Source organism: Lampetra fluviatilis, chromosome 7 (genome assembly GCF_964198595.1).
Source record: "Lampetra fluviatilis chromosome 7, kcLamFluv1.1, whole genome shotgun sequence".
Lineage (NCBI taxonomy): Eukaryota > Metazoa > Chordata > Hyperoartia > Petromyzontiformes > Petromyzontidae > Lampetra > Lampetra fluviatilis.
This window is the reverse complement of record NC_136281.1, coordinates 9,166,987-9,187,001: the sequence shown is the minus strand read 5'-3', so window position 1 is coordinate 9,187,001 and position 20,015 is coordinate 9,166,987. Positions and strand designations below refer to the sequence as shown.

The 20,015-nt window shown below is 48.2% G+C and overlaps 1 protein-coding gene across 1 annotated transcript in view; it reads right to left on the bottom strand.

The window, feature by feature from the left end:
• Window positions 1–5,033: 5,033 nt before the first annotated feature.
• LOC144933533 (fermitin family homolog 2-like) overlaps window positions 5,034–20,015 on the bottom strand; it is a 29,679-nt gene continuing 14,697 nt past the window's right edge. The window contains exons 3-15 of the mRNA XM_078858413.1: window positions 19,076–19,309; window positions 17,910–18,035; window positions 17,019–17,232; window positions 16,174–16,276; window positions 14,808–14,915; window positions 13,829–13,960; window positions 13,126–13,175; window positions 12,128–12,252; window positions 11,365–11,471; window positions 10,143–10,367; window positions 8,857–8,981; window positions 7,438–7,579; window positions 5,034–6,543 (exon numbers count right to left, since the gene is read on the bottom strand). Of these exons, the coding sequence (XP_078714539.1) occupies window positions 6,370–6,543; window positions 7,438–7,579; window positions 8,857–8,981; window positions 10,143–10,367; window positions 11,365–11,471; window positions 12,128–12,252; window positions 13,126–13,175; window positions 13,829–13,960; window positions 14,808–14,915; window positions 16,174–16,276; window positions 17,019–17,232; window positions 17,910–18,035; window positions 19,076–19,309 (1,865 nt within the window). The 3' untranslated portion in view covers window positions 5,034–6,369. The remainder of the gene's footprint in view (window positions 6,544–7,437; window positions 7,580–8,856; window positions 8,982–10,142; window positions 10,368–11,364; window positions 11,472–12,127; window positions 12,253–13,125; window positions 13,176–13,828; window positions 13,961–14,807; window positions 14,916–16,173; window positions 16,277–17,018; window positions 17,233–17,909; window positions 18,036–19,075; window positions 19,310–20,015) is intronic.

Genomic DNA, 20,015 nt, shown 5'->3' with positions numbered 1-20,015 from the left:
TTCGTAGGTCCTCGCGAACAGCACTTGCCCCAACAGTATGTTACATATTAGATGGGCAATCTTTGTCTTGTGACATCGTGTATTCGGGTGTGCGTACAGGATGGATTTGGGGGAGCGGTGGCGATTTGACTATCCGCACTGCATTATGGGGCCGTCCATAAGTTACGCCACGCGATTTTGGACGATTTTTACCCCCCCCCCCTCGTCACACGGTGTCACAAAAAGTCAGACCCCCCCCTCAAAAATGACGTCACAAAGCTCTGCCCCCCCCCCCCCCCAAAATAAAACCTGCTTCAAATCGCTTTAAACTATTGTCATTGTAGTGCGTATTTAATGTGGCGCTGCACTCTGATGTTGTAGGAGAAAACATTTATTAAAAAGTCTATTTAATTAAGTAGAACGTGTTGTCTATATTTATTTAAAGTTGCGCATTTTGATGTGACGTCACATTTCTCAACCCCCCCCCCCCTCGTCACACATCGTCACAAATGTCTGACCCCCCCCGTAGGTGCGTGACGTCATTTATGGACGACCCTTATGAACCCGGTGGGTTGAGTTGAATTCTCGCCCACGGCTCAATATAATGAGTGGCAAGTATCTTGAGCCGGTCCTGGGACCAACCTCCACTGTCTAGCCAAGTGTGCTCAGACTGTCACGGCTTGATACCTTAACAGCAGCGTATTGACAAAGGGTCGCAAATCATCGCTTCGTGTTACTCATATGGGTTAATGGTGTGTGTATAACAGGGGCACTAATGGGATCAGTCACCCACACTATGATCCACGTGGTGATGTGGATGCTCGTGTGTGTGAATGAGTTCTGCGTGTGTGTGTAGGGGGGGGGGTCATGACGATGTGGCTGTGGGTTGACTAATGGGGTCAGAGTGATGTAATGGCGTGGTGACTCAATTTCCTGTAATGGGCTGGACTGGGTTTAGGGTGTTCATCGTGAACAGCCGATTCAAGGTTCATGCATCAAATGCACTCAGCGATACGATGAGCGTGCTGTATTGGGTCTCACGGCGATGTTTGTTGTAGAGTGCTGTGCAACGAGGAGGATCTGGACAAGTATGTGTTAGGGTTGGCGTTTTCAGTTTATGTTAAAGATTGTTTTTGTGTTAAAGCGAAGTGAGAGACCAGCATGAATCTCGTTCGCAAGAGTGACCTGGGGCGTCAGTCTGCCAGTCGGGTGGAGATCATTGGTTTGGAATTTGCGGGTATTTTTTTTTTACATTTTTAAAAGTTTTTTTTATTTCGTAATTTGCCAGGCGCAATAGAGTGTGTGTCATCAGGGTGGCCCTGGTTGCTGTGACGGGATGCCGGATTCCTGCAGTATAAATCATGGTTCTGATGCATGCAGAGCCCTTTTTCGATCCACTGCTGGATGTTGAAGGCATCCCCCACGCCGTTTGATGTTCCACGGAAAGATTTGATTTTTTTTAATGGGGAGTCTTAAGACGATGCCCCCTCGTGGTCACAAGGATGGTTTGCGTAACGCAACAATGAACATTTCGCGTCTTTCCTCCGCTTATTCCACGAACCGACCATTCGTTTGAAGTGTATTTTATCTGTTACACGGATGATCTCGTGCAGCCAGTTGCCCGGCTATTTTTCACGGGTCATCCGCGGTGCGTGAGCAAACAGCAGCAACAGACGACTTCGCTTTAACACGTCGGCTTTCGCGACCAATATCATCCATAATACAGGGTTTGGTGTATTTTAACGACTTCACGATTGCAGAGAACGAACACAGCCAGGGGGGTCCTTTTGAGCGCCTCCTTCACATCCACAACTTTTTTTTTGTCACCAACCAGGTCGCTCATTCTCAATCTCTGTACATCCCAAAAAGTGTAGCGTCAGATTCGAACGTCGGGAGATCATCCTGCTAACCACCCTACCTACCTACACTCGACGCATGGGGGTCGGGGTAGCCAAAGTTAACGAGAAAAAGAAGAGCCATATCTTTTTCGATTTCGGTACAAGACTCAATATTTTTCCAAGTGCCACAATTGCCCACGTGAATACCTGTAACGCACAGCACGTCACGAAGCAGTCAGCGAAGAGCCGCATGCCGCTCCGAGCCCTGCGCTACATTGAACACCGCGAAGGGCGAAAGGCAGCGTGGCAATTGCTCCGATTGTTGAATTAATCCTTATCGTCGTGGCCAACATTCCTTGATTTTAATCTTAGCAGTGTCAAACCGCGGAGAGTCGAAACACGCCTTAGATAAAAGCCGCGTTGGCCAAGGTTTTTTCCGATACGGACACACACGAGCCAAGGTTGAGCGCCGCGGTGGCGAAATCTTAACTTCTCCTAGCCCAGTATAACTCGGAGGTTGTGGGTTCGTACCCGACCCCTGCCACCTGCATCATTTGCAGTTTGCGTGGTTGTGTGGATTTTTTTTTTATCCGCGCCCTCCGATTTTCCCCTCCACATGTAGACATTTGCGATGAGAGTATTTGGCTGCTATACATTTCCACGTGATAAGCCACTTCGTTTGTGGCCAAGTCACTTCTGAAAAAGAGCCATATACTGTGGCTCTGTGGGCCTTTACCTGGTAACATAAAATACACGTTGTTTAGTTTGGCGAGGGACCGGGCTTGGCATTTTTATTTGGGCGTGAGAAACACAACATGGAAAGGCAAACAAACATCAACGTTGCCCGATGTATTAATGTTTATTGCCTAAACCGAACAAAAAGGGCCTCTGCCAGGGTACAATGGAGTCTGGAATGGTTTCTTCAGTCTGCAGAGGCCTCCTGTGATAATCGCTTCGGGTTTGCTGGGCTGTTCATTCCAACAGAGGGCCCAATGTAAAATAAGTCGTAGAAGGAGCGTACCTTGTGTTGATTCTACAAGGTGTTCTTTTTGTGAGTGGCCATGAATCGTAATGAAAGCAAACATCGATAAACGTTTTATGTAAGCGTGAGCTGTCGTGGTTATTTCACTTTGTGTGTTTACCCTTCAAGCCGGGGTTTGAAACGATTTGTCGGATCACAACTCAATTAACACGGCAACCCCAGAAGGGAAGACCTTGTGGACCCTTCTGATAAGGGTCAGTTCCTTGGACCTCGGATTGGCGGAGGGGGTGAAACGCGGAGATACTCTGGGAATGCGTTCATTCCCGGATGCTGCCTTAATGGTTCCTTTGTTTATGCTGCGTGAAGTTCACTGCCACCTTGATTTATTACCAAAGTTAACTGCCTCTCGCTTACCGTTTTAAAGCCGGATGAGCAACGGGATTTTTGAAACACACACACACACCTCCAACTCGTGTTTAACCTTGCATCGAGTATTGCTCAGCAGTAGACTTTAGCTGTAGACTGCAATGCTAGAACTGTGCTTAGCACGGATGGCTGATGCAATCTTGTTCGTGTTCAATGACCGCTAATTAAACTACATTGTAGAATGTAATTGATGTGAAGGCATCCAATGCACCATTCAATAGGCCCATTTTAACTCAAATCTGGGCATTGTCAGTGAAATATGCATGAGATGGCATCAAGAGGCTGCAAGCATCCGGCAGGCGCATTTTGGGATGTCTGCGGCCAATTTATCAAGACGAGAGCGAAAAAGTACTCTGTGGAAGCATCTGCTAAGATGTGCGATGCCTACAAGCAATAGCGGAGCCAGGATTTTCACTAAGGGGGGGCAACCCCTCCAGCAATGAAAAATGATAGAGGAGTTGTTAGTAAGTAAGGAGTTGTCCCTTGCTTTTTATTCGACGCGTGTGCGGCGATGGCGCAGCCATCGATCGAGGGACGAATTCGAACCGCGTTGTGTGATCGGCATCGCGCTCGCTGAAGGTGCTGATGACTTCAGGGAAGTCGTGTACTGTATACGCAACTGAGCACAATTCTGAGTCACTTATAACTGCTTTGCCGTTACTTATTGCCAAATATGGACTCAGACTATTGTCCTATCATCTCATTGAGTCCCTGGCACATAATAACAAAAAGGTCAAAGCCGGTGTCTTCGTCAGACCACAGATAAAGAAGATCCTGGAGTGCAATGAATTCCCCAAGAAGCTCACTAGTAAGGAGAACGCGGCTTGGAACAGCTTTGCCGCAGTGGTTCGTGGCTTCCTGGGCAATCACAAGGTTGAAAACTATGTGGAGCTGGTTGAGACTGGTGAAGAACTACGGCACAATGGGCTGTAGGATGTCCCTCAAAGCCCATTTCCTTGATGCTCATGTTGATAAATTCAAGGAGAACATGGGAGCGTACTCGGAGGAGCAACCCGAGCACTTCCACCAGGATAGACTGCACTTTGGACGCCGCTACCAAGGACAGTATAACGAGAACATGATTGGAGACAACATTTGGGGGCTGATTCGTGAAAGTGATTTACAGTATAATTGTAAATCTATAAAAACTTTCCTAAATCTTTTGTAGTCATTTTTGTATTACTTTACTATAAATACATGTGAATTTTGATTCATATGTTGGTTTTTTAGACTTTATGTAACCGAAAAGACACAAATTCTCCCGTTTTCTCATTGAAAATAGGTGCATTTCAAAATATCACTGTCCTGGTCACAAAAGCAAAGTTTGTGGGGAATAATAGCCATTTTCTATACTTTTTAGGCATAAGCAATTAGGAAATAACACTTACTACCCAGGAACAAATTTTTTGTTACATAGTGTAATAGGTTGAAATAGGGCGGCAGATAATAGGGTTTTTTTGCAGGCCCTACAGCTCTCCTACATAATTGTAGTTGCTGGTAATAGTGCCGTGGATAAGAGTTCTTATGTGCTTAATGATTTTAACGTAACTGCACGCGCTTTTAGTATGCGCTTTAAATTAAATGACGTCAATTAGCTTGTACAGTTTTATCAAGTGAAAATGATGAAAATTTATATCCTGTATTTCGACATCATTGACAATTCAAATGATTAAAATACTGGTCTGTTAAGTATAATGCTAAAAGTATGAATGCTGTTAATGTGATGCATAAATAATGTAATTTCAACTTAAAGGTGTAATCTTCAGATATTTTATTGTAAACACTTTCATACCAATAAAAAAAGGAATAGTAAAAAAGAAACATTTCGACAAATGCTGATGTCCTAAAAAGTAACAGTTGGATTCACGTGAGCACCTGCAATTTATTTTATGGCAACATCTCGATCAGATTTGATCTACTGCATACGCCTTGCTACAGATTCACAAATACTGTTTGTGATACACCATTGACTAAAATGTATCTTGCAATTAAACATGGAATGCTGGTGGCAATGTTGATCCAAGCACATGCCGAAGTTGGGCCAACGTTGCATATTTACTGGGCTACTGCTGAAGACGATCGCAATAAAAATGCAACATTGCAAAGACAGGCGTGACACATTCAACATCGCCGCTTTCTTGCAGATTCTTCAATTTAGAATTGTCTTCCCTGATTTGTCACAAACACCACTTTTTGGTCAAGATCAAAGCTGCCATTTATGCTTTCAGAATCAAGCGTGGCGTTCAAAATACTTCTCCGGATGCGGTAAAAATATATGCTCTTACATATATGCGTGATACAGTCGGTTGATCGTGTGTGCCGAAGCGAAACACGCAATCACAAGACGTTGCACTCCAGCAGCCTTCACCCCCATGTGTGGGCAAAGTTTACACAGCGATTGAGATCCAGTGGGCTGACCGGCGTGACCACGTTCGGAGTCAAATGTCTGTAGAAGAATGCGCTGGGAAAATAACTCGCTTGAGCACAAGGGTAAACAGGCGAATATCAACTGGCCAGTTTTTGGCTGGCCATGGAAGAAAGACAGCCACTGCATCGTGCGCTTTCAGATGCACTTTTGCGGCCGTCTTAAACGCTCCTCCTTCCGATATTAGGAAGCCACTTGAATTATGCACTTTTAAATTTAGATTGAAAACTAATTTCCTATTATCACGGTTGGCTACGTACGGTGCGAAAGAAGTTCAACATACATACATACAACTGGGCAGCCAGTGGGTGTACAGAAACTATACACTGGATGGTGGCAACAAGAGGCAAGGATTGGAACAGTGACGTGAGATCAGACACTCACACTGGCTTAAAGTTAAACTGCCACCGGAATATCTAACGCAGCGGCACCAAATTGCAGAGGTAACACAACATTGCCTTTTAGGACGTGACGAGGATGCACATTGCAGACATTTGACAAGTAACCTTTGCTGGAAATGAGGTGGAGTTGGCCTGGGCTTTGTTTGCGAGCTTTCTCTTGCATTGAGCAACAAAGTCTCGGGTGCTCTTGCTGCCAGAGTCGGGTAAATGGATAAGGGTGTGAAACGAAGCAGCCCCCACGTGCCGCTCCCCGGCTGCGCCGGTCTCTGTGTGGCTTTGGAGGGGATTGCAATGGAGGTGTCGCCCCTGCGCGGGAGTTCACTCCCAGCCGCCGGTCAACTTGTGGAAGAGCTCTTCGTCCAGATTGTCGTCCTGCTCCTTGGAGCGCGTCGACATGAAGATGTAGCCCCCGATGTACTCGTGCACCACCTTGCAGTCGGCGCTGATGCAGTTGAAGCCGATCTTCACCTCCTCGTCAAACTCGATGATCACCTGGCGCGCGAAGACGCGGCGCGCGGGGAAACGCACGAGCACAGCGGACAGCCAGTTACAAAAAAAGTCATCTTAAGACGATGTAGAAGTGGCGTTTTGTTATCTGTGGGCATGTAACATCGCGAGTATATAATAACTTTTGAAGAATGGTTTAATGGCCACGTTGCATGTCCTGCATCGTATGAGAATAGATTATGCTTTAAGCAAATGTTGTGCAATTCATATGCAGCGGTTACCTCTGGCATCCCATAAAGCTTGCCATTATTCCAGCTGATTACGCATCACGTGTGGGAGTACGTGAGGCTTTGGGTGGATTACCCGTGCAATCGTGGCACATCACTCAACCATGTATAAAATATTACTCTAAAACATTGCCCCCTGAGTGATAGAACGTCAGGAGACTGCTGTAGGTCACATTAAATGTTGGGGTCAGATACACGCAAGTAAAATGTGTGTTGTGCACCCACCTCCACCCGACACGTCCAATTGTTAAAGTTGTCACGTAAGCAAACGCGCTCATTTATTATTGCTTCGGCTCACCGGTATTTGTATCTTCAACTGCCTGATGATGCTGTTTGTAACCATCAGTGAAACGTCGAAACCAATTGTTAAATGTTGTGAGATCACTCTCCAAAACACCTGTGGTGCTTAAAGCAGTAATAAATCGGCACGTTTGTTCATCACGTGACACCTTTATTAATTGGCTGTGTGGGGTGGAGGAGGCTGTACGATACACATTATACATTCTTATGCGATCTGATTCAGAATATGTATGTATACTGGAAGAATTTGATGAGCTATAAAGCTATTTTTCACAGATGTCCACTAGACCCACAATAATAACATTGGCCGCGAAAGCCTACGTGTTGAGGCGGCTGCTGTATTTGCGCGCACCTGCTTGACCTCCCAGTTGACGTTCCACTGCTTCATGTTGTTGAAGCGCCAGGTTTTGATGGCTTCGCCCGTGTTCACGTCCTGCCGAATGATGCGGTTGTACGCGATGCCCAGGGCGTCATCCTTCTTGCTGCCACGGAACCTGCCACACGTCGAGCACGCTCCGATCGTAAAGGACCACGTACAGGATGTCTGCGGATGGCTACGTGTTATAACAAAGCTGGGTTTGTCATTGTTATTATTATCTTAACATGCATACAGTTGCGTTCCTGAAGAGCACCGCGTTATGGAGAAATCACGTTATAATAATACAAATATAGGGTAAAGCACAGTCCGCGATAACGCGTGAGATGCGTACGCAGGCTGAACAAAGACTGAGATGCGTGGGTAGCATCTGGAAACATCCAGCAGCATCCCACCTTGTGTGTGATGCTATGCCGAGGCAGCCGTACAACCGCTTATTCCTACTCTCGCGACGTAGTTCTGTTCACCAAATCGCATTATAGCCAATTGGCATCCGCGTTAAGAAAAAAATGTGTTCCCCAATACATTCATTGCATCATATCCAATTCGGGTTCTGATAACACGCGTTGTAGGAGAACAGACTACTCTCACAGCTTGTCTAATGCGTAGTTTATCGTGCGTTGCATGCGGTGTGTGTCTGCACCGGGGCTCATGGGCTTGAAGTGCTGGGCTGAAGAAGATGGGGAGGGGGGGGGGAAATTGGACAGAGAGCTCCATTTATTCCTTGCACCAAAGTCCATACCAGCCATGCCTATGCCACAGAGTAAGTCTCATTGGCAACACTGTTCAAAAACATTTTAAAGAATATACAGAAAAGAATCTGCGAGTGCTTATACGGGGCATATAACGATTAATTTAACTCTGGAAATATATAATATTACTAAAAATACACGCATCTAATTTGTACATGTGAGGATCCGTCACAATGTTTGTTAACGACGTTACCTTTAGGCTACCAAAACAAATACAAATAAAATTAGGCAAAAGGAACCTGAATTCTCAAAGTTGATCGATTCATTTAATGCAGCAGAGATGGGGAATTCGCACCTGAACCAGTCTATTTACAGTGAAATCTTCATAATGCAAAAAAAAAATAACCCCAAATTCCGCTTCCTGGCCAAGCAGTGGGCATGCTGGGGATGGTCATGAGCCTCGGCATGGTCGAGATGACCTCGGTGGGCTCGGGGGCTGGGAGCGGAGGTGATAATCTGCCTGTATCATCTAGGTCGACTCAGCCTCAAATGATGTGTAAATGTCGCAAAAGGGGAGACGAGACAAAGGCGGACGGGCGTGGTGCTGGCCACCCGCCCCCCTCGTGTGCCGTGCCGGTCTTTATAGGTGCTCACAAACAGCACTCGCCCCAACAATCTGCAACAAAATATTGCATCCACTAACCTTACGACGAAGTGAGCGATGCCAAAATCGGGCAGCGATTGCCATGCCTGGATGAACTTCATCTTGGCCTCCACTAAGGCCAGGTTGGCCACGTTCTGATGAGCCTCCATGATGCGGGCGGCAAGCTTGGTGGTGGTGGGGGGGGGCAAGGGACACAGGCACAGCGTGAGCACCACCACAGCACAGCCAGCTCACGTGCCACCGTCACTCTCTCCGCTCCCGTCACCCCGCACTGCACGGGCTCACAGTGGAACCCTCTGCAGCAGTGCAACTTGCAACCTCCTCCTCTCAACACCAAGGGGCAGGACCGTCACTGCCAGCCATTGTATCTGCGTGGCTGCCCCTGCCGTCTGGAACGCTGCCATCATCGTCATCATCATCGTCGTCGTCCTGCTGCTGCTGCTGCACATTCGCAGCAGCAGCAGCAGCAGCGTTCAATCTGCACCGACTTTAAAGAGATACTCAAAGGCCCCGCTTCTTTCGCCTGGCCCTCGAGTGACACTGAGCTTGGCTCAGAGTCGCGGTCATTCAATATACAGAGGACCGTTGAGCTTTGGCAATAGTTGGCACCAGCTCATCGCGTGGCTGCCTTCCCGCTCGTCTGCGGTTCCTCCTCGCGCCACTCGTGAGTCGTTCTCTCTCTGCGAGAGCGAGCAAGTGAATACCGTGCCGCGGCGGCGTGTTACAACTTGATGTTGTATTACGTCTGTGAAACACTGCGCACGTTAACTAATAAGGGTTTTCCCCTTTTTTCTGGCAACAAAACTGACACCTTTTGCAAGGAATCATGCTTACATTAACCACAATACTTGCAGTCAAATGCAAACAAAAAACAATACTCTGATAATTTATGCATTGTCCTTGAAACTGATTGGTCCACACCAGAGACAGCTTTCTTTGGAGCCTAGTCTCATATGGTGTTCGACCAGATGATGCCAAAAGGTCGAACACCATATGAGACTAGGCTCCAAAGAAAGCTGTCTCTGGTGTGGACCAATCAGTTTCAAAGACAATGCATAAATGATCGGAGTATTGTTTTTTGTTTGCATTTGACTGCAAGTATTGTGGTTAATGTAAGCATGATTCCTTGCAAAAGGTGTCAGTTTTGTTGCCAGAAAAAAGGGGAAAAACCCTATTAGTGTATTTTGGTACTGGCAAAGGAGGTCCCATGATGACTGCGCGCGTTATGAATTGCAACATCGATATTATTATCATCATCGTCATCATAAGCCAGCGGTGGGGAACATACGGCCCTCGCCATCCGTCTCCCGCTCCGGCCCCCCCACCTGCTTCGTCTTGATCTTCTTGGCGTAGCGCGGCGACACGAAGCACTCGGGCGTCATGTCGGCGGCGCTGATGCTCTGGCTGGAGATCTGGACGTCGGGGCTGATCTGCTTCATGCGGAGGAAGGACAGGATGCTGTCCACCTCGCCGTGGTACGAGCTGTCCGCCATCGTCTTGCCCTTGGAGGCGAGGCGGCACGCTGCCATCCAGCGGCCGTACTGCTCCTCCTGCACGCGCCGGGCGGGGACGTTTCAGAACGTGTCGTTGCGAGCGACACGTTAGACAATGGCAGCGGTGTGACGATCTGCCCCCTACCCTGCCCCCCCCCCCCCCCTTATGATTAAATTACTTATCACGATTCAGGCTGGATTCGATTTAAGAATCTAATATTTGTTTTTACTTTACACAGATGAAGAGAGCAGTGGCTTTAGGGGTCACATTAATCCATTACGCATTTTGACGGATGTGTTGCGGGGTGAATTATTATATTGGTTCATGCATCGTTATGCCCCTAAAAAGCTACACTTGTTATTCAATCTATTATAATCTATGTCCGTGAGTTATATGCACCGGTTGAACATTTTCGTCTACGGGCATATTAGCATGTTGCTTTTCACAACCATATTTGGCTTATCAAAGGCAAACCATCCTGCTCTCGTTGTCTTAGTGTCATCGTTTTGATTTTGGTCAGACTTCAGCAGTTGCCCTTGGTACATGTTCCTGCCGTGTTTTTCAGCTGTGTCTCACCATCAATAATGTATTCTCTTCAGCAGTTGTGGACATTTTAATGACAGCATATCGGTTGTATAAGACAATACTTTTACACTGGTGAAGAATCCGCTGTCAATGAACCACGGATCCTCTTCACGTACAGTTTACTTAGTGATGATAATAATAATAATAATTGAGAAGCCCTTTGTAGATCCACTGCTGGATGAATGCCTCCCCCAAGCTGTACACTATCACGTGCATTCTCGTTGGAAGGTCATGGGGTTATAATAATAACTCGGGGGGGGGGGGGGGCTGCGGGGGAGGGGAATGTTTGTGTTCTGCATTTCAACCTCACTTTATTTCCCCTTTTGTTTAAATAGCAGACTTCAGGGGGCGTATACATCGAGTCCAACCCACGATGTACCAGCGTCAATGATTGACAGGCTCAGTAACGCAAACGGCCGAAGTGAGTGAGTTGCGTGTGTTGAGTGCTTAGCGGTGGTCAAACGTTACATTGTCACAGCGCAGCCAGATTTCATTCATGCCTTCGGGAACCGGGATCATCAGTTTAATGTTGAACCTCTGTCCAGAGATGTTGACATCGGGTGCCACCTCACAGCCTTGGGGAGGGAAAAAAATAAGGAAACAATCATTGTTTTGGAGTTGATGATGGCTGAGTGGCAATGTGCAGAAACAGTGGCACTCATGATGAGGCTCCTTATCATTCTCGGATGCTTGAGATTAAGTGACATTGCCTCGAGCTCAAAGTCAAACTTTAGCACCAAAGTGAGAAACACAATGGACAGCTATATTTAAAAACAGTGCAAGCCATGAATATCATGTTCTGATGTTATGTAATTGGTGGAGGAGCGGGGTGGATTTAGAGATTAAAGGAAGAATACAATTAAATAATTTGGAGCCTTTTATCAATTCACTGCTGGATGATGGTCTCCCCATTCAGTGTCAGTCGTCGTGGTTTTTGACCACACTTCACCACGCTGGTCAGTGCAGCTTTATCAAGGAGGGAGGCAGGGATCAGGTCAGATATCACTTGCCACCGACAGCCGTGGCTCGGAATCGTACGCGGGTTGCCGGATTCATAGCGCAGTGCACCAATCGCTGCATCCCCGCTCCACTCAGGGAAAAATAAAAACAATTTTACACAAACAACAGTCGTGCCAGGAATGGCCATCGAAGCCAAATGGCACTGGTTCTCTCAGAGCGGAACGTGTTGTGAATGGGAGCTGCATGAAGCTCGGCTGCCGACTCCTCGTACCCTTGAGGTTCATGGTCTGCAGAGGAACCCCCGCGCTGTCCTCCTTGTTCTTGTAGCAGGTGATGCAGGTGTCCTTGAAGACGCACCAGTAGAGCTTGTAGCCCTTCAGCGTCAACCTCTTGGGCCTTGAAACACAACATATGGTTGGGGTTTTTTTACTGGGCCCTTCACTCATTTACTTGGGGCCAAATCGCCCTGAGTGAGCTCATTTTCGTCAGATTTTATAAACGCAGCAGGCTTGAGCCTGGTTAGTACTTGGATGGGTGACTGTCTGGGAATACCAGATGCTATAGGCTTGGGTTGCAAGCCTGCCACTGGCAGTAGACTCTGAGTGGCGCTTTCAGAGTTATGCCCACCCTCGTATGTGCGGTGGATTGCCTCCCACATGCCACTGATTTGTGGAGATGACCAAGCGTTGCAAATCCAGGGCCCTTATGACAAGGTGACTGAAGGCTCGGTGAGGCGCTTGTGGACAAATACAGAACACGCTTATACAGTTGACACTGAAAAGCAATGAGCCCCCCCCCCCAGGTGTTGAGTTTTGCATACCTGCAGAACGGCAATGAGTGTTGTTTCTTTGGAGGTAAATTGGAAATTGAGCTGTATACAAAACTATTAGTTTCCCATCATATCATGGGTCTGCGTGTATTTAAGCCCATTGTCACGATGTGGAAATTTCACACTGATGATGACTAATTTCCTTCCTCGTGTTGAAATGTCTCACAAAGAAAATGTTTATTTAAATCACTTCTTGTCTTGAGAAGCAAAGTGGCAACGTTTCTTGGCGTAGTTTTATAAATATAAAAAAGCAGAAGCATGTAATGCATTGTACTAAGACCAGTCAGAACAATGCATTTAGTCATTCATATGTATATTGAACTTCTTTCGCACCATACGTAAGCCAACGATGCAAATCGTAGGTGCTGAATAACTTAGAAGTGTGCTGGATACTGCAGAACCCGGGCATGAAAATGTTGACGTGGGCCCCATGTACTTACTTAAACACCTTGATGTAATCATCGAGCTGTGGGATGGAGGTTAAGTCTCCCTGCAAACACACGCAACAAAAATGCTCAACTTCAGGGAGCACACGACCTGCACTCAATAGTAATCATAAAATAAGAATTTGCATTATAATGGAGAATATAAGCAACAAAAGAATCAGGCAATCTACCCGATTCCCATATCTGTCTCTCCACATAACAAATGTTGGTATTTCTTTACAGATCCCATCAGCCGCATGGCCTTCTGGGCATGCGTGATTTAAGCAGTATTGGTTCAGTACAAGAACATCCTGGACCCATATTCCACAGAGAGGGTTCTTGCCCATAAATATCTGGAAGTTCACCAGCATTTGTGCAAGTGAGCCATGACTCTGATGATGAAACACTGAATGTCAAAACGGGTTCAGAATTTACTTGTGTAGAACCAAGGAGACAATCATTCAAGAGAGATGGTGTTGGTGGATAACTCTTATCTGTGACACTTGTCAAACTAACAACATTGTTTTAACTTTAACTAGGCCTGACTGCTGATGAGACTTTGACAGTTGAAACCAGCCCAAGGTTTTCCTACTTAAACCCCTGCCGGAAAACAATGGTCTGAAAAACCCATAAGTCTGATCGACGAAAATTATAACATGTTACTTTTATAACAGACAGACGCACCTTTATTATCTAATTACAGAATAGAGCTGGTTACCAGGGGAATGCTTGGGTTGTTGACCTCCAAAGCCACTTCCAGGTCACTGAGGGCTGAATCCACCGCATCCACATCCGGTTCACTCTCCACCTTACGAATCTCCGGTGACGCAGACAGCTTGCTGATATGGTACTGTTACCCAGAGAAGAGAAACGCCCCCGCTCCCCACAGTTAGCCTTGTGGGCTGCCAGCGAGCATTGTTAGTGAGCACCTGTTGAGGCTTGCACGGCACACAAGATGGTGGTGTGGCCAGGACCAAGCATGCCCAGCTGCCCTTGTCTAAAAACGAAACTATTTTTACTTTACCAGGCAAGGCCCACTGAGCTATATAGCTATTTTTCAGAAGCGACCCGGCTGCAAATGACAGCTCAACGAAGTTGGCTTATCACGTGGAAATGTATAGCAGCCAAATACTCTACACGCACATTTCTAAATGTGGAGGGAAAAACTGGAGGACCCGGATAAAAATCCACGTGATCACGGGAAGATCATGCAAACTCCAAATATACAGGCATCAGGGTTGGAATCGAACCCACAACCTCCTGAAACTAAACTGCAAATGTTGATCTTACGTTACCAGGTGATTAATTTAGTTAGCATCAACTGACTGGGTCGAGATGGCTTTTGCCACTGGGGGTCCATGGTCCGGCATTGAATATAGTTCACTGGACTTGTGCTGCAATGTCTTTTTTTTTTTTTACCAGAAATGACTTCTCTGTAGACTATCGTACATGAATCCTACCTGAATAACTCTTTACATTTCAATTCGCTGGACCGAACAAACTAACCCGGCCTCTTTCGAAGCTGTGCGCGTTCTGCAAACCGTCCCAGTTTCTTGTACCTCGGAGGCGTCAATCCGAGCTGAATCGGCCAAAAACGCGGGCGGCCAACGAGCTCGCCAATGTAACAGAAATATGGGAAATATGGTGTTAGTATGCGGAGTGTGGCACGCACGGAAGGGCGAGGCGGCCGATCGTACCTGCAGGGCGGCGAACATCATCATCTCCTCCTCCGTGCAGTCCACCTTCTCCAGGAGGATACCCCAGCGCGCCTGCTCATACAGCTGGTTGATCCGGATGGCGTCGTACTGTGGATCGCAGCAGGGGGCGTGAGGGCATGCGATCGGGAGGGACAATGCGGGGCAGGCAGTCGAGAGGGGCAGTCGGGAGGGCAGACGAGAGGAGCAGGAGGAAGGGGATGTTGGGAGGTGCCGGTAGGGCAGTCGGGAGGGCAGGCAGGCACATTCAGACTCACAGCGGACGCGTATGTTGTACTTCCACCGCCTCAAACGGACAAGGCCACATGATGATGGCAATTCCCGTAAACAAAGTGCCTACACTTCTGCCTAGATTGTGTTGAACATGCCCCATGTGATGCAGAGAATGCTGCCCAGATTGAATCGGCGCTCCCTAACCACGTTGGGTAGGCGTGCACACGTCCACACGCACGAGCTCAATCTTGCATGAAAGCCACATGGGAAATTGTGTCGGAGGTAATGACTTTACGTATATTTAAACGGAGAAGATTGGAAGCATGGGAAAGCCTGCTGTGTTGGGTAGCCAGGAGTGGAGGGCGGGTAACCCCATTTTAATTGATGCTAAGTAAACTGCAGGAGATGGATAAACTCTTTTATGAAACTGCATGCCTAAAACAACGATTAAAAATTTGCTCTGTTATAAAATTGAAATCGCTATGCTTCATTGATTGTATTTTATTATTTAATTCTATTTTTGCGCAATTACTTCCATTTTATTTACAACGTTGGGAAATAGTTCTCACTTCTTGCACACAGATTAAAATTGTAACATTTTCACGCTTTTTTTTTTATTTTCCCACAATTTCATGCCAATTGTCCTTTCAGTGTCACGTCATGAGACAAAGAATCCATTCAGAACTTTCGCAAAGCAGTGCACCCCCCCTCCCCATGTTACAGAATAGCCCGCAGAAGCGGACAACACAGAACTACTTGGGAGATGCCTTCAATGGGAGTATTTTCACCGACAAGGGAGCAGCACTTTTCCACCTGTCCTGCTACACAGTAACGTTTGTTGAATCACGGTCGAATCAATATTTTCAATTCTCAGGGCTGGAACGCATCTAAATTATTCGCAGACCTATAACTATCGTTTTTGTACATTCATTGTTGACCGTGCCGAGACCATGAACTCACTACACACGAAAGCCCGGTTTAATCACTGACGATTGCCTGGATTCGAACCCAGGGTTTCAGCGGTGCCAGCTCAGTGCACCGACCCCTTGAGCCGCCCGTCTCGACAACCCTCCTTAAAAAAAGAGACAAATACATTTCTGAAGTAATTTATAAAGAAATCCCGGACCCAACGCACCTTCGGATTTATGTCGAAGAAGCAGAAGTATTTGTATCTGAGCAGTAACGAGTCCTTCTCCTTCACGCCCTGCTCCATGAGGGAGCGCGAGGAGTCCAGCCATCTGCAACCAGGCAACGGGTCTCATCACTCGCGCCAACCCGTGTGGCCAGTTATGTACGCGGTGGCGACGAGGCAGGAAAATGCTCCCATGCACCGCTGTTCATTGGCAACTCGTGAGCGAGCACCTAATAGGACAACGCGAGGCCGCCTGGCATTGGGCAATTTCCCACGTGCGACAGAGGCGGGCGCGATCCCCACCGTCGCACGTTCCTGAGCCTCACGCGAACGATGTCGCGCCCGCGAGCAGAGGTCACACGTTCTCTTGGGTTTCCCCCTCCCTCCAAGTGAACGCACTTAAGAGAGACCGTGTCTAAAGAGGGGTGCACACCAAAACCCTACCCGGTTAGCGTAATAAAAACACGTTAGACAAGTGTTAAAAACGCTGAACAGAATGAGTGTGTGTGCATGTATGCTGAACTTCTTTCGCACGCTACGTAGCCAACCGTGCCAATTTGGAAGTGCGGAGGAAGGACAACAAACTAAACACTAAAATCTGAGTAGCAATACGATCGGCATTTGCCTCTTGTGCATTCTGCTCTGGCTCTCAACCCACTGTGTGTACGACCAAAGGCTGCGACGTCCGTCGCTTAACCGTGCTCATTTTTGCAAAAACATTTGTTTGACTTGACAAGGAAGAATTTAGGGGTTGGTTGGCTGAGCCCCCTCCAGCCACCCTCCCCCCCTCCCCCCGCAGACGCTACGGGGGGGGGACGGTTTGGGTCCCTCTCACGACGCCGGCTCACCCGCCGTTGATGCGAGCCTTGTCGGTGAGCGACTCTTGGCGGTAGCGTCGCGCTAGAACGTCGGCCGGCGCCGCCTCGCTCGTGGCCAGCACGGAGAGGCCCCCGTCCGTCAGCCCGTCGCTGCCGAACCACTGCACGGTGCTGGCCAGCGGCGTGCCGTCCTTCGTGTCGTACATGGGTGTCATCGTCTTGCTGTACAGGCCCTGCGTGCCCGCTGGGGGGTGGGCGTAGGGGAGATGTTGGCACACGGCTGTGGGCTGATGGTGCAGGTGGGGAGGAGGAAACGGGCACTACTCGGTGTATGAAGGGAAAGACAACATTTGCTGAAGCGTGGTTGTGTATTTCACAGTCCACAAGTAACTGGTGTGAATTAGGAGCGAGTTATTTCCGTGAAATTGATTTACGTCTCTATACCCATAAAAGCCTCACCGAGGCTCAAGACTCTTCTTCGAGAACGGTTCTATCAAGGGGCGCTCTGCGTGATGTCAACATTAAAAGTCTCCCTCCAAACGAGCATCGAGGCAGTGGGCACCTCGTCGTCAGTCCAGAGTCATCAGTGAAAGTTACACGGATGTCGGCGAGCACTCCATCCTACGGGCAAACCCGCTGTGGCGCAACGCGGCGCTCATTTGATCGTCTCCTCGGGGAGGACGACGAGCCGAATGAAACCAACCCACGAACAGATTTGGGCTGACCATTCTTGCCACAAGGCCAAGTCGGTTGCGTACGTAATCAATCGGATGGTTCGCTGTAAACCTCTGCCCGATGTCCATGTGCGACTGCGTGTCTGCGGAGGCAGAGGAGGAGAGGGCAGTGACCGGGCAGTCAAGGATACCACGCAGAGGCCACACCGCACGCGCCGCACGGCACGCGACGCACGGCACGACCCACCTTTGCCGCTGGCCTGGATGAGTGGCTCCAGGAAGTCGTCCGTCGTCTCTTTGTCTTTCTTCTTTTTTTTCTTGGTTGGGTCGTCCGGTTTGCGGAGCAGAGACAGCTCCTCTGGGTGCCGGATGTCTGCAGGGGAAGGGGGCACAGAGGGCAAGGCAAACGTGCGCTATTTAGATTATTTGGCTGCTATGAGTGTCCACACGATAAGCCACTTTGTGCAGCTATCATTTGTGGCCAGGTCACTTCTGAAAAAGAACCTAATAGCTCAGTGGGTTTTGTGATTTGCTTACCTTTCCTAGACTTTGCACACCTATCATGTTTTTTTGTATCGTTTATTGTTGAAACTTTCTCACCTGCCCCGACTGGACATCTGTGAAAAAGAGCTTCATAGCTCATCGGATTCCTCCAGTCTAAATAAAGATTCTGATTCTGAACTGTGATGACGCAAGTGATGCTCATCGCGAATCATCCAATGAGTCACCCCTCCCGCCTCTTCCCCAGCGAGTTAATCTTCTTCCTGCATTTGCTTTGACCGTCCGATGTCCAAACCTCTCGATGTCATCTTGTTTAATCAAACTTTATATTCCATCTTCTCGCTGCTGTCGTAAAGGGGGCAGTCATAGACAATGTGGAAGGCTGTTTTCTTTAGGGAACTCCGCCCTCGCACATCGGAGTGGCTTGCAAACCACTATGGTGCCAAATCAACCGTAGACCCATCCCGGCACATTAAGCCTGATCCGAGGTGACCTTGCCAGCTGAATTGTCATGATTCACGATATAGGGTTGTGGTTCGATTTCAGAATACATTCATGCGTGCCTCGTTTTTACCATCCTACTTGTATTGTGTTTCCTTTGCACAGTTTTATCCACTGTAAGTAGTCTAAGCGTGACATTCTAGTTTGTGACAATCACATTATCAAGAATTGATAACCGCACGGGCAGGCAAGCAGCTAAGCGCTTGGGTAGGGGAGCAAACGGGTAGCTAGGTAGGCAAGCAAGTGGATGAGCAGGTGAGCGAGCGAGTAGTGAAGCAGGTGAGTGTGTGGGTGAACAAGCAGGAGAGTAGACAGCAGAGGACGCAGGCGAACAACCGAGCGCGTGTGGGCGAGCGTGCAGATCAGCGGATGAGCGAGCGAGCGTGCGAGCGTGCGGGCGACGCCACTCACTGCACGTGCGGCAGACATCGGCGACGGCGCGGAACACGGGGTCGGAGAAGCTGACGGTGACGCGCACGCGCTTGCTGCTGGGCAGCTGCAGGCGCAGCAGCTTGTGCTGCGGCGTGAACACGAGCACGGCATCAGCCTGCACGCCGTACTTGTCCAGCGTCCACGGGTGCTTGAGCAGCCACAGCTTGCGATGCTCCCACCAGAGGGCGTGGTCCGACCAGTCCCTCTGCTCGTCTGCGCATGGGAGAGGGGTGCGGGTCGTCACCATGAATATGAATGTCGCCTTTTCAGCGTGCGCTTCTGCGGCCGTCTGGAACGCTCTTTCCTTCCGATATTAGGAAGCCACCGGAGTTTACGCACTTTTAAGTCGTCTAGGTTGAAAACGAATTTCTTTAGAATTGCTTTTTTGTGTTTAGTTTGTTGTCCTTCCCCCTTGGCTACGTACGGTGTGAAAGAAGTTCAACATACATACGTCATTCGTTTGGAGGTTTTTTTGGTCATTCTTGGAAACAACGGCGACTCAACGGTTCAAACTGTGGGCCAACATTGGCACGTGGTTGGAACCAGAACAGTGTTGGCCCAATGGTCCCGTGTTAGCACGATGTATCTGATTAGATTTAAACTTGTTTTGTGATCGATGTCACCCATTACAGTATCCACAATACTGTACTTTACACATTAAACGGGCACTGCACATTTTAGAAATGTTAAGTCCAATCAATTTACAAGCACTAATTCGTTGATCTGGAACCATGTGTTGAATTCCTTTCATTCTAGGAGGCTGTCGCGCAGTGATGTTTGGCACGTTGGGCTTCCAAACGCAGAGGTCACCGGTTCGATCTCCCGGCATGGCATTTGCAACACGAGTGCAAGTTTGTTAAATCCGCCTGCCTCTATCCACCCAGTAGTGTAAATGGGAACAACACAGTCGATCGGCATG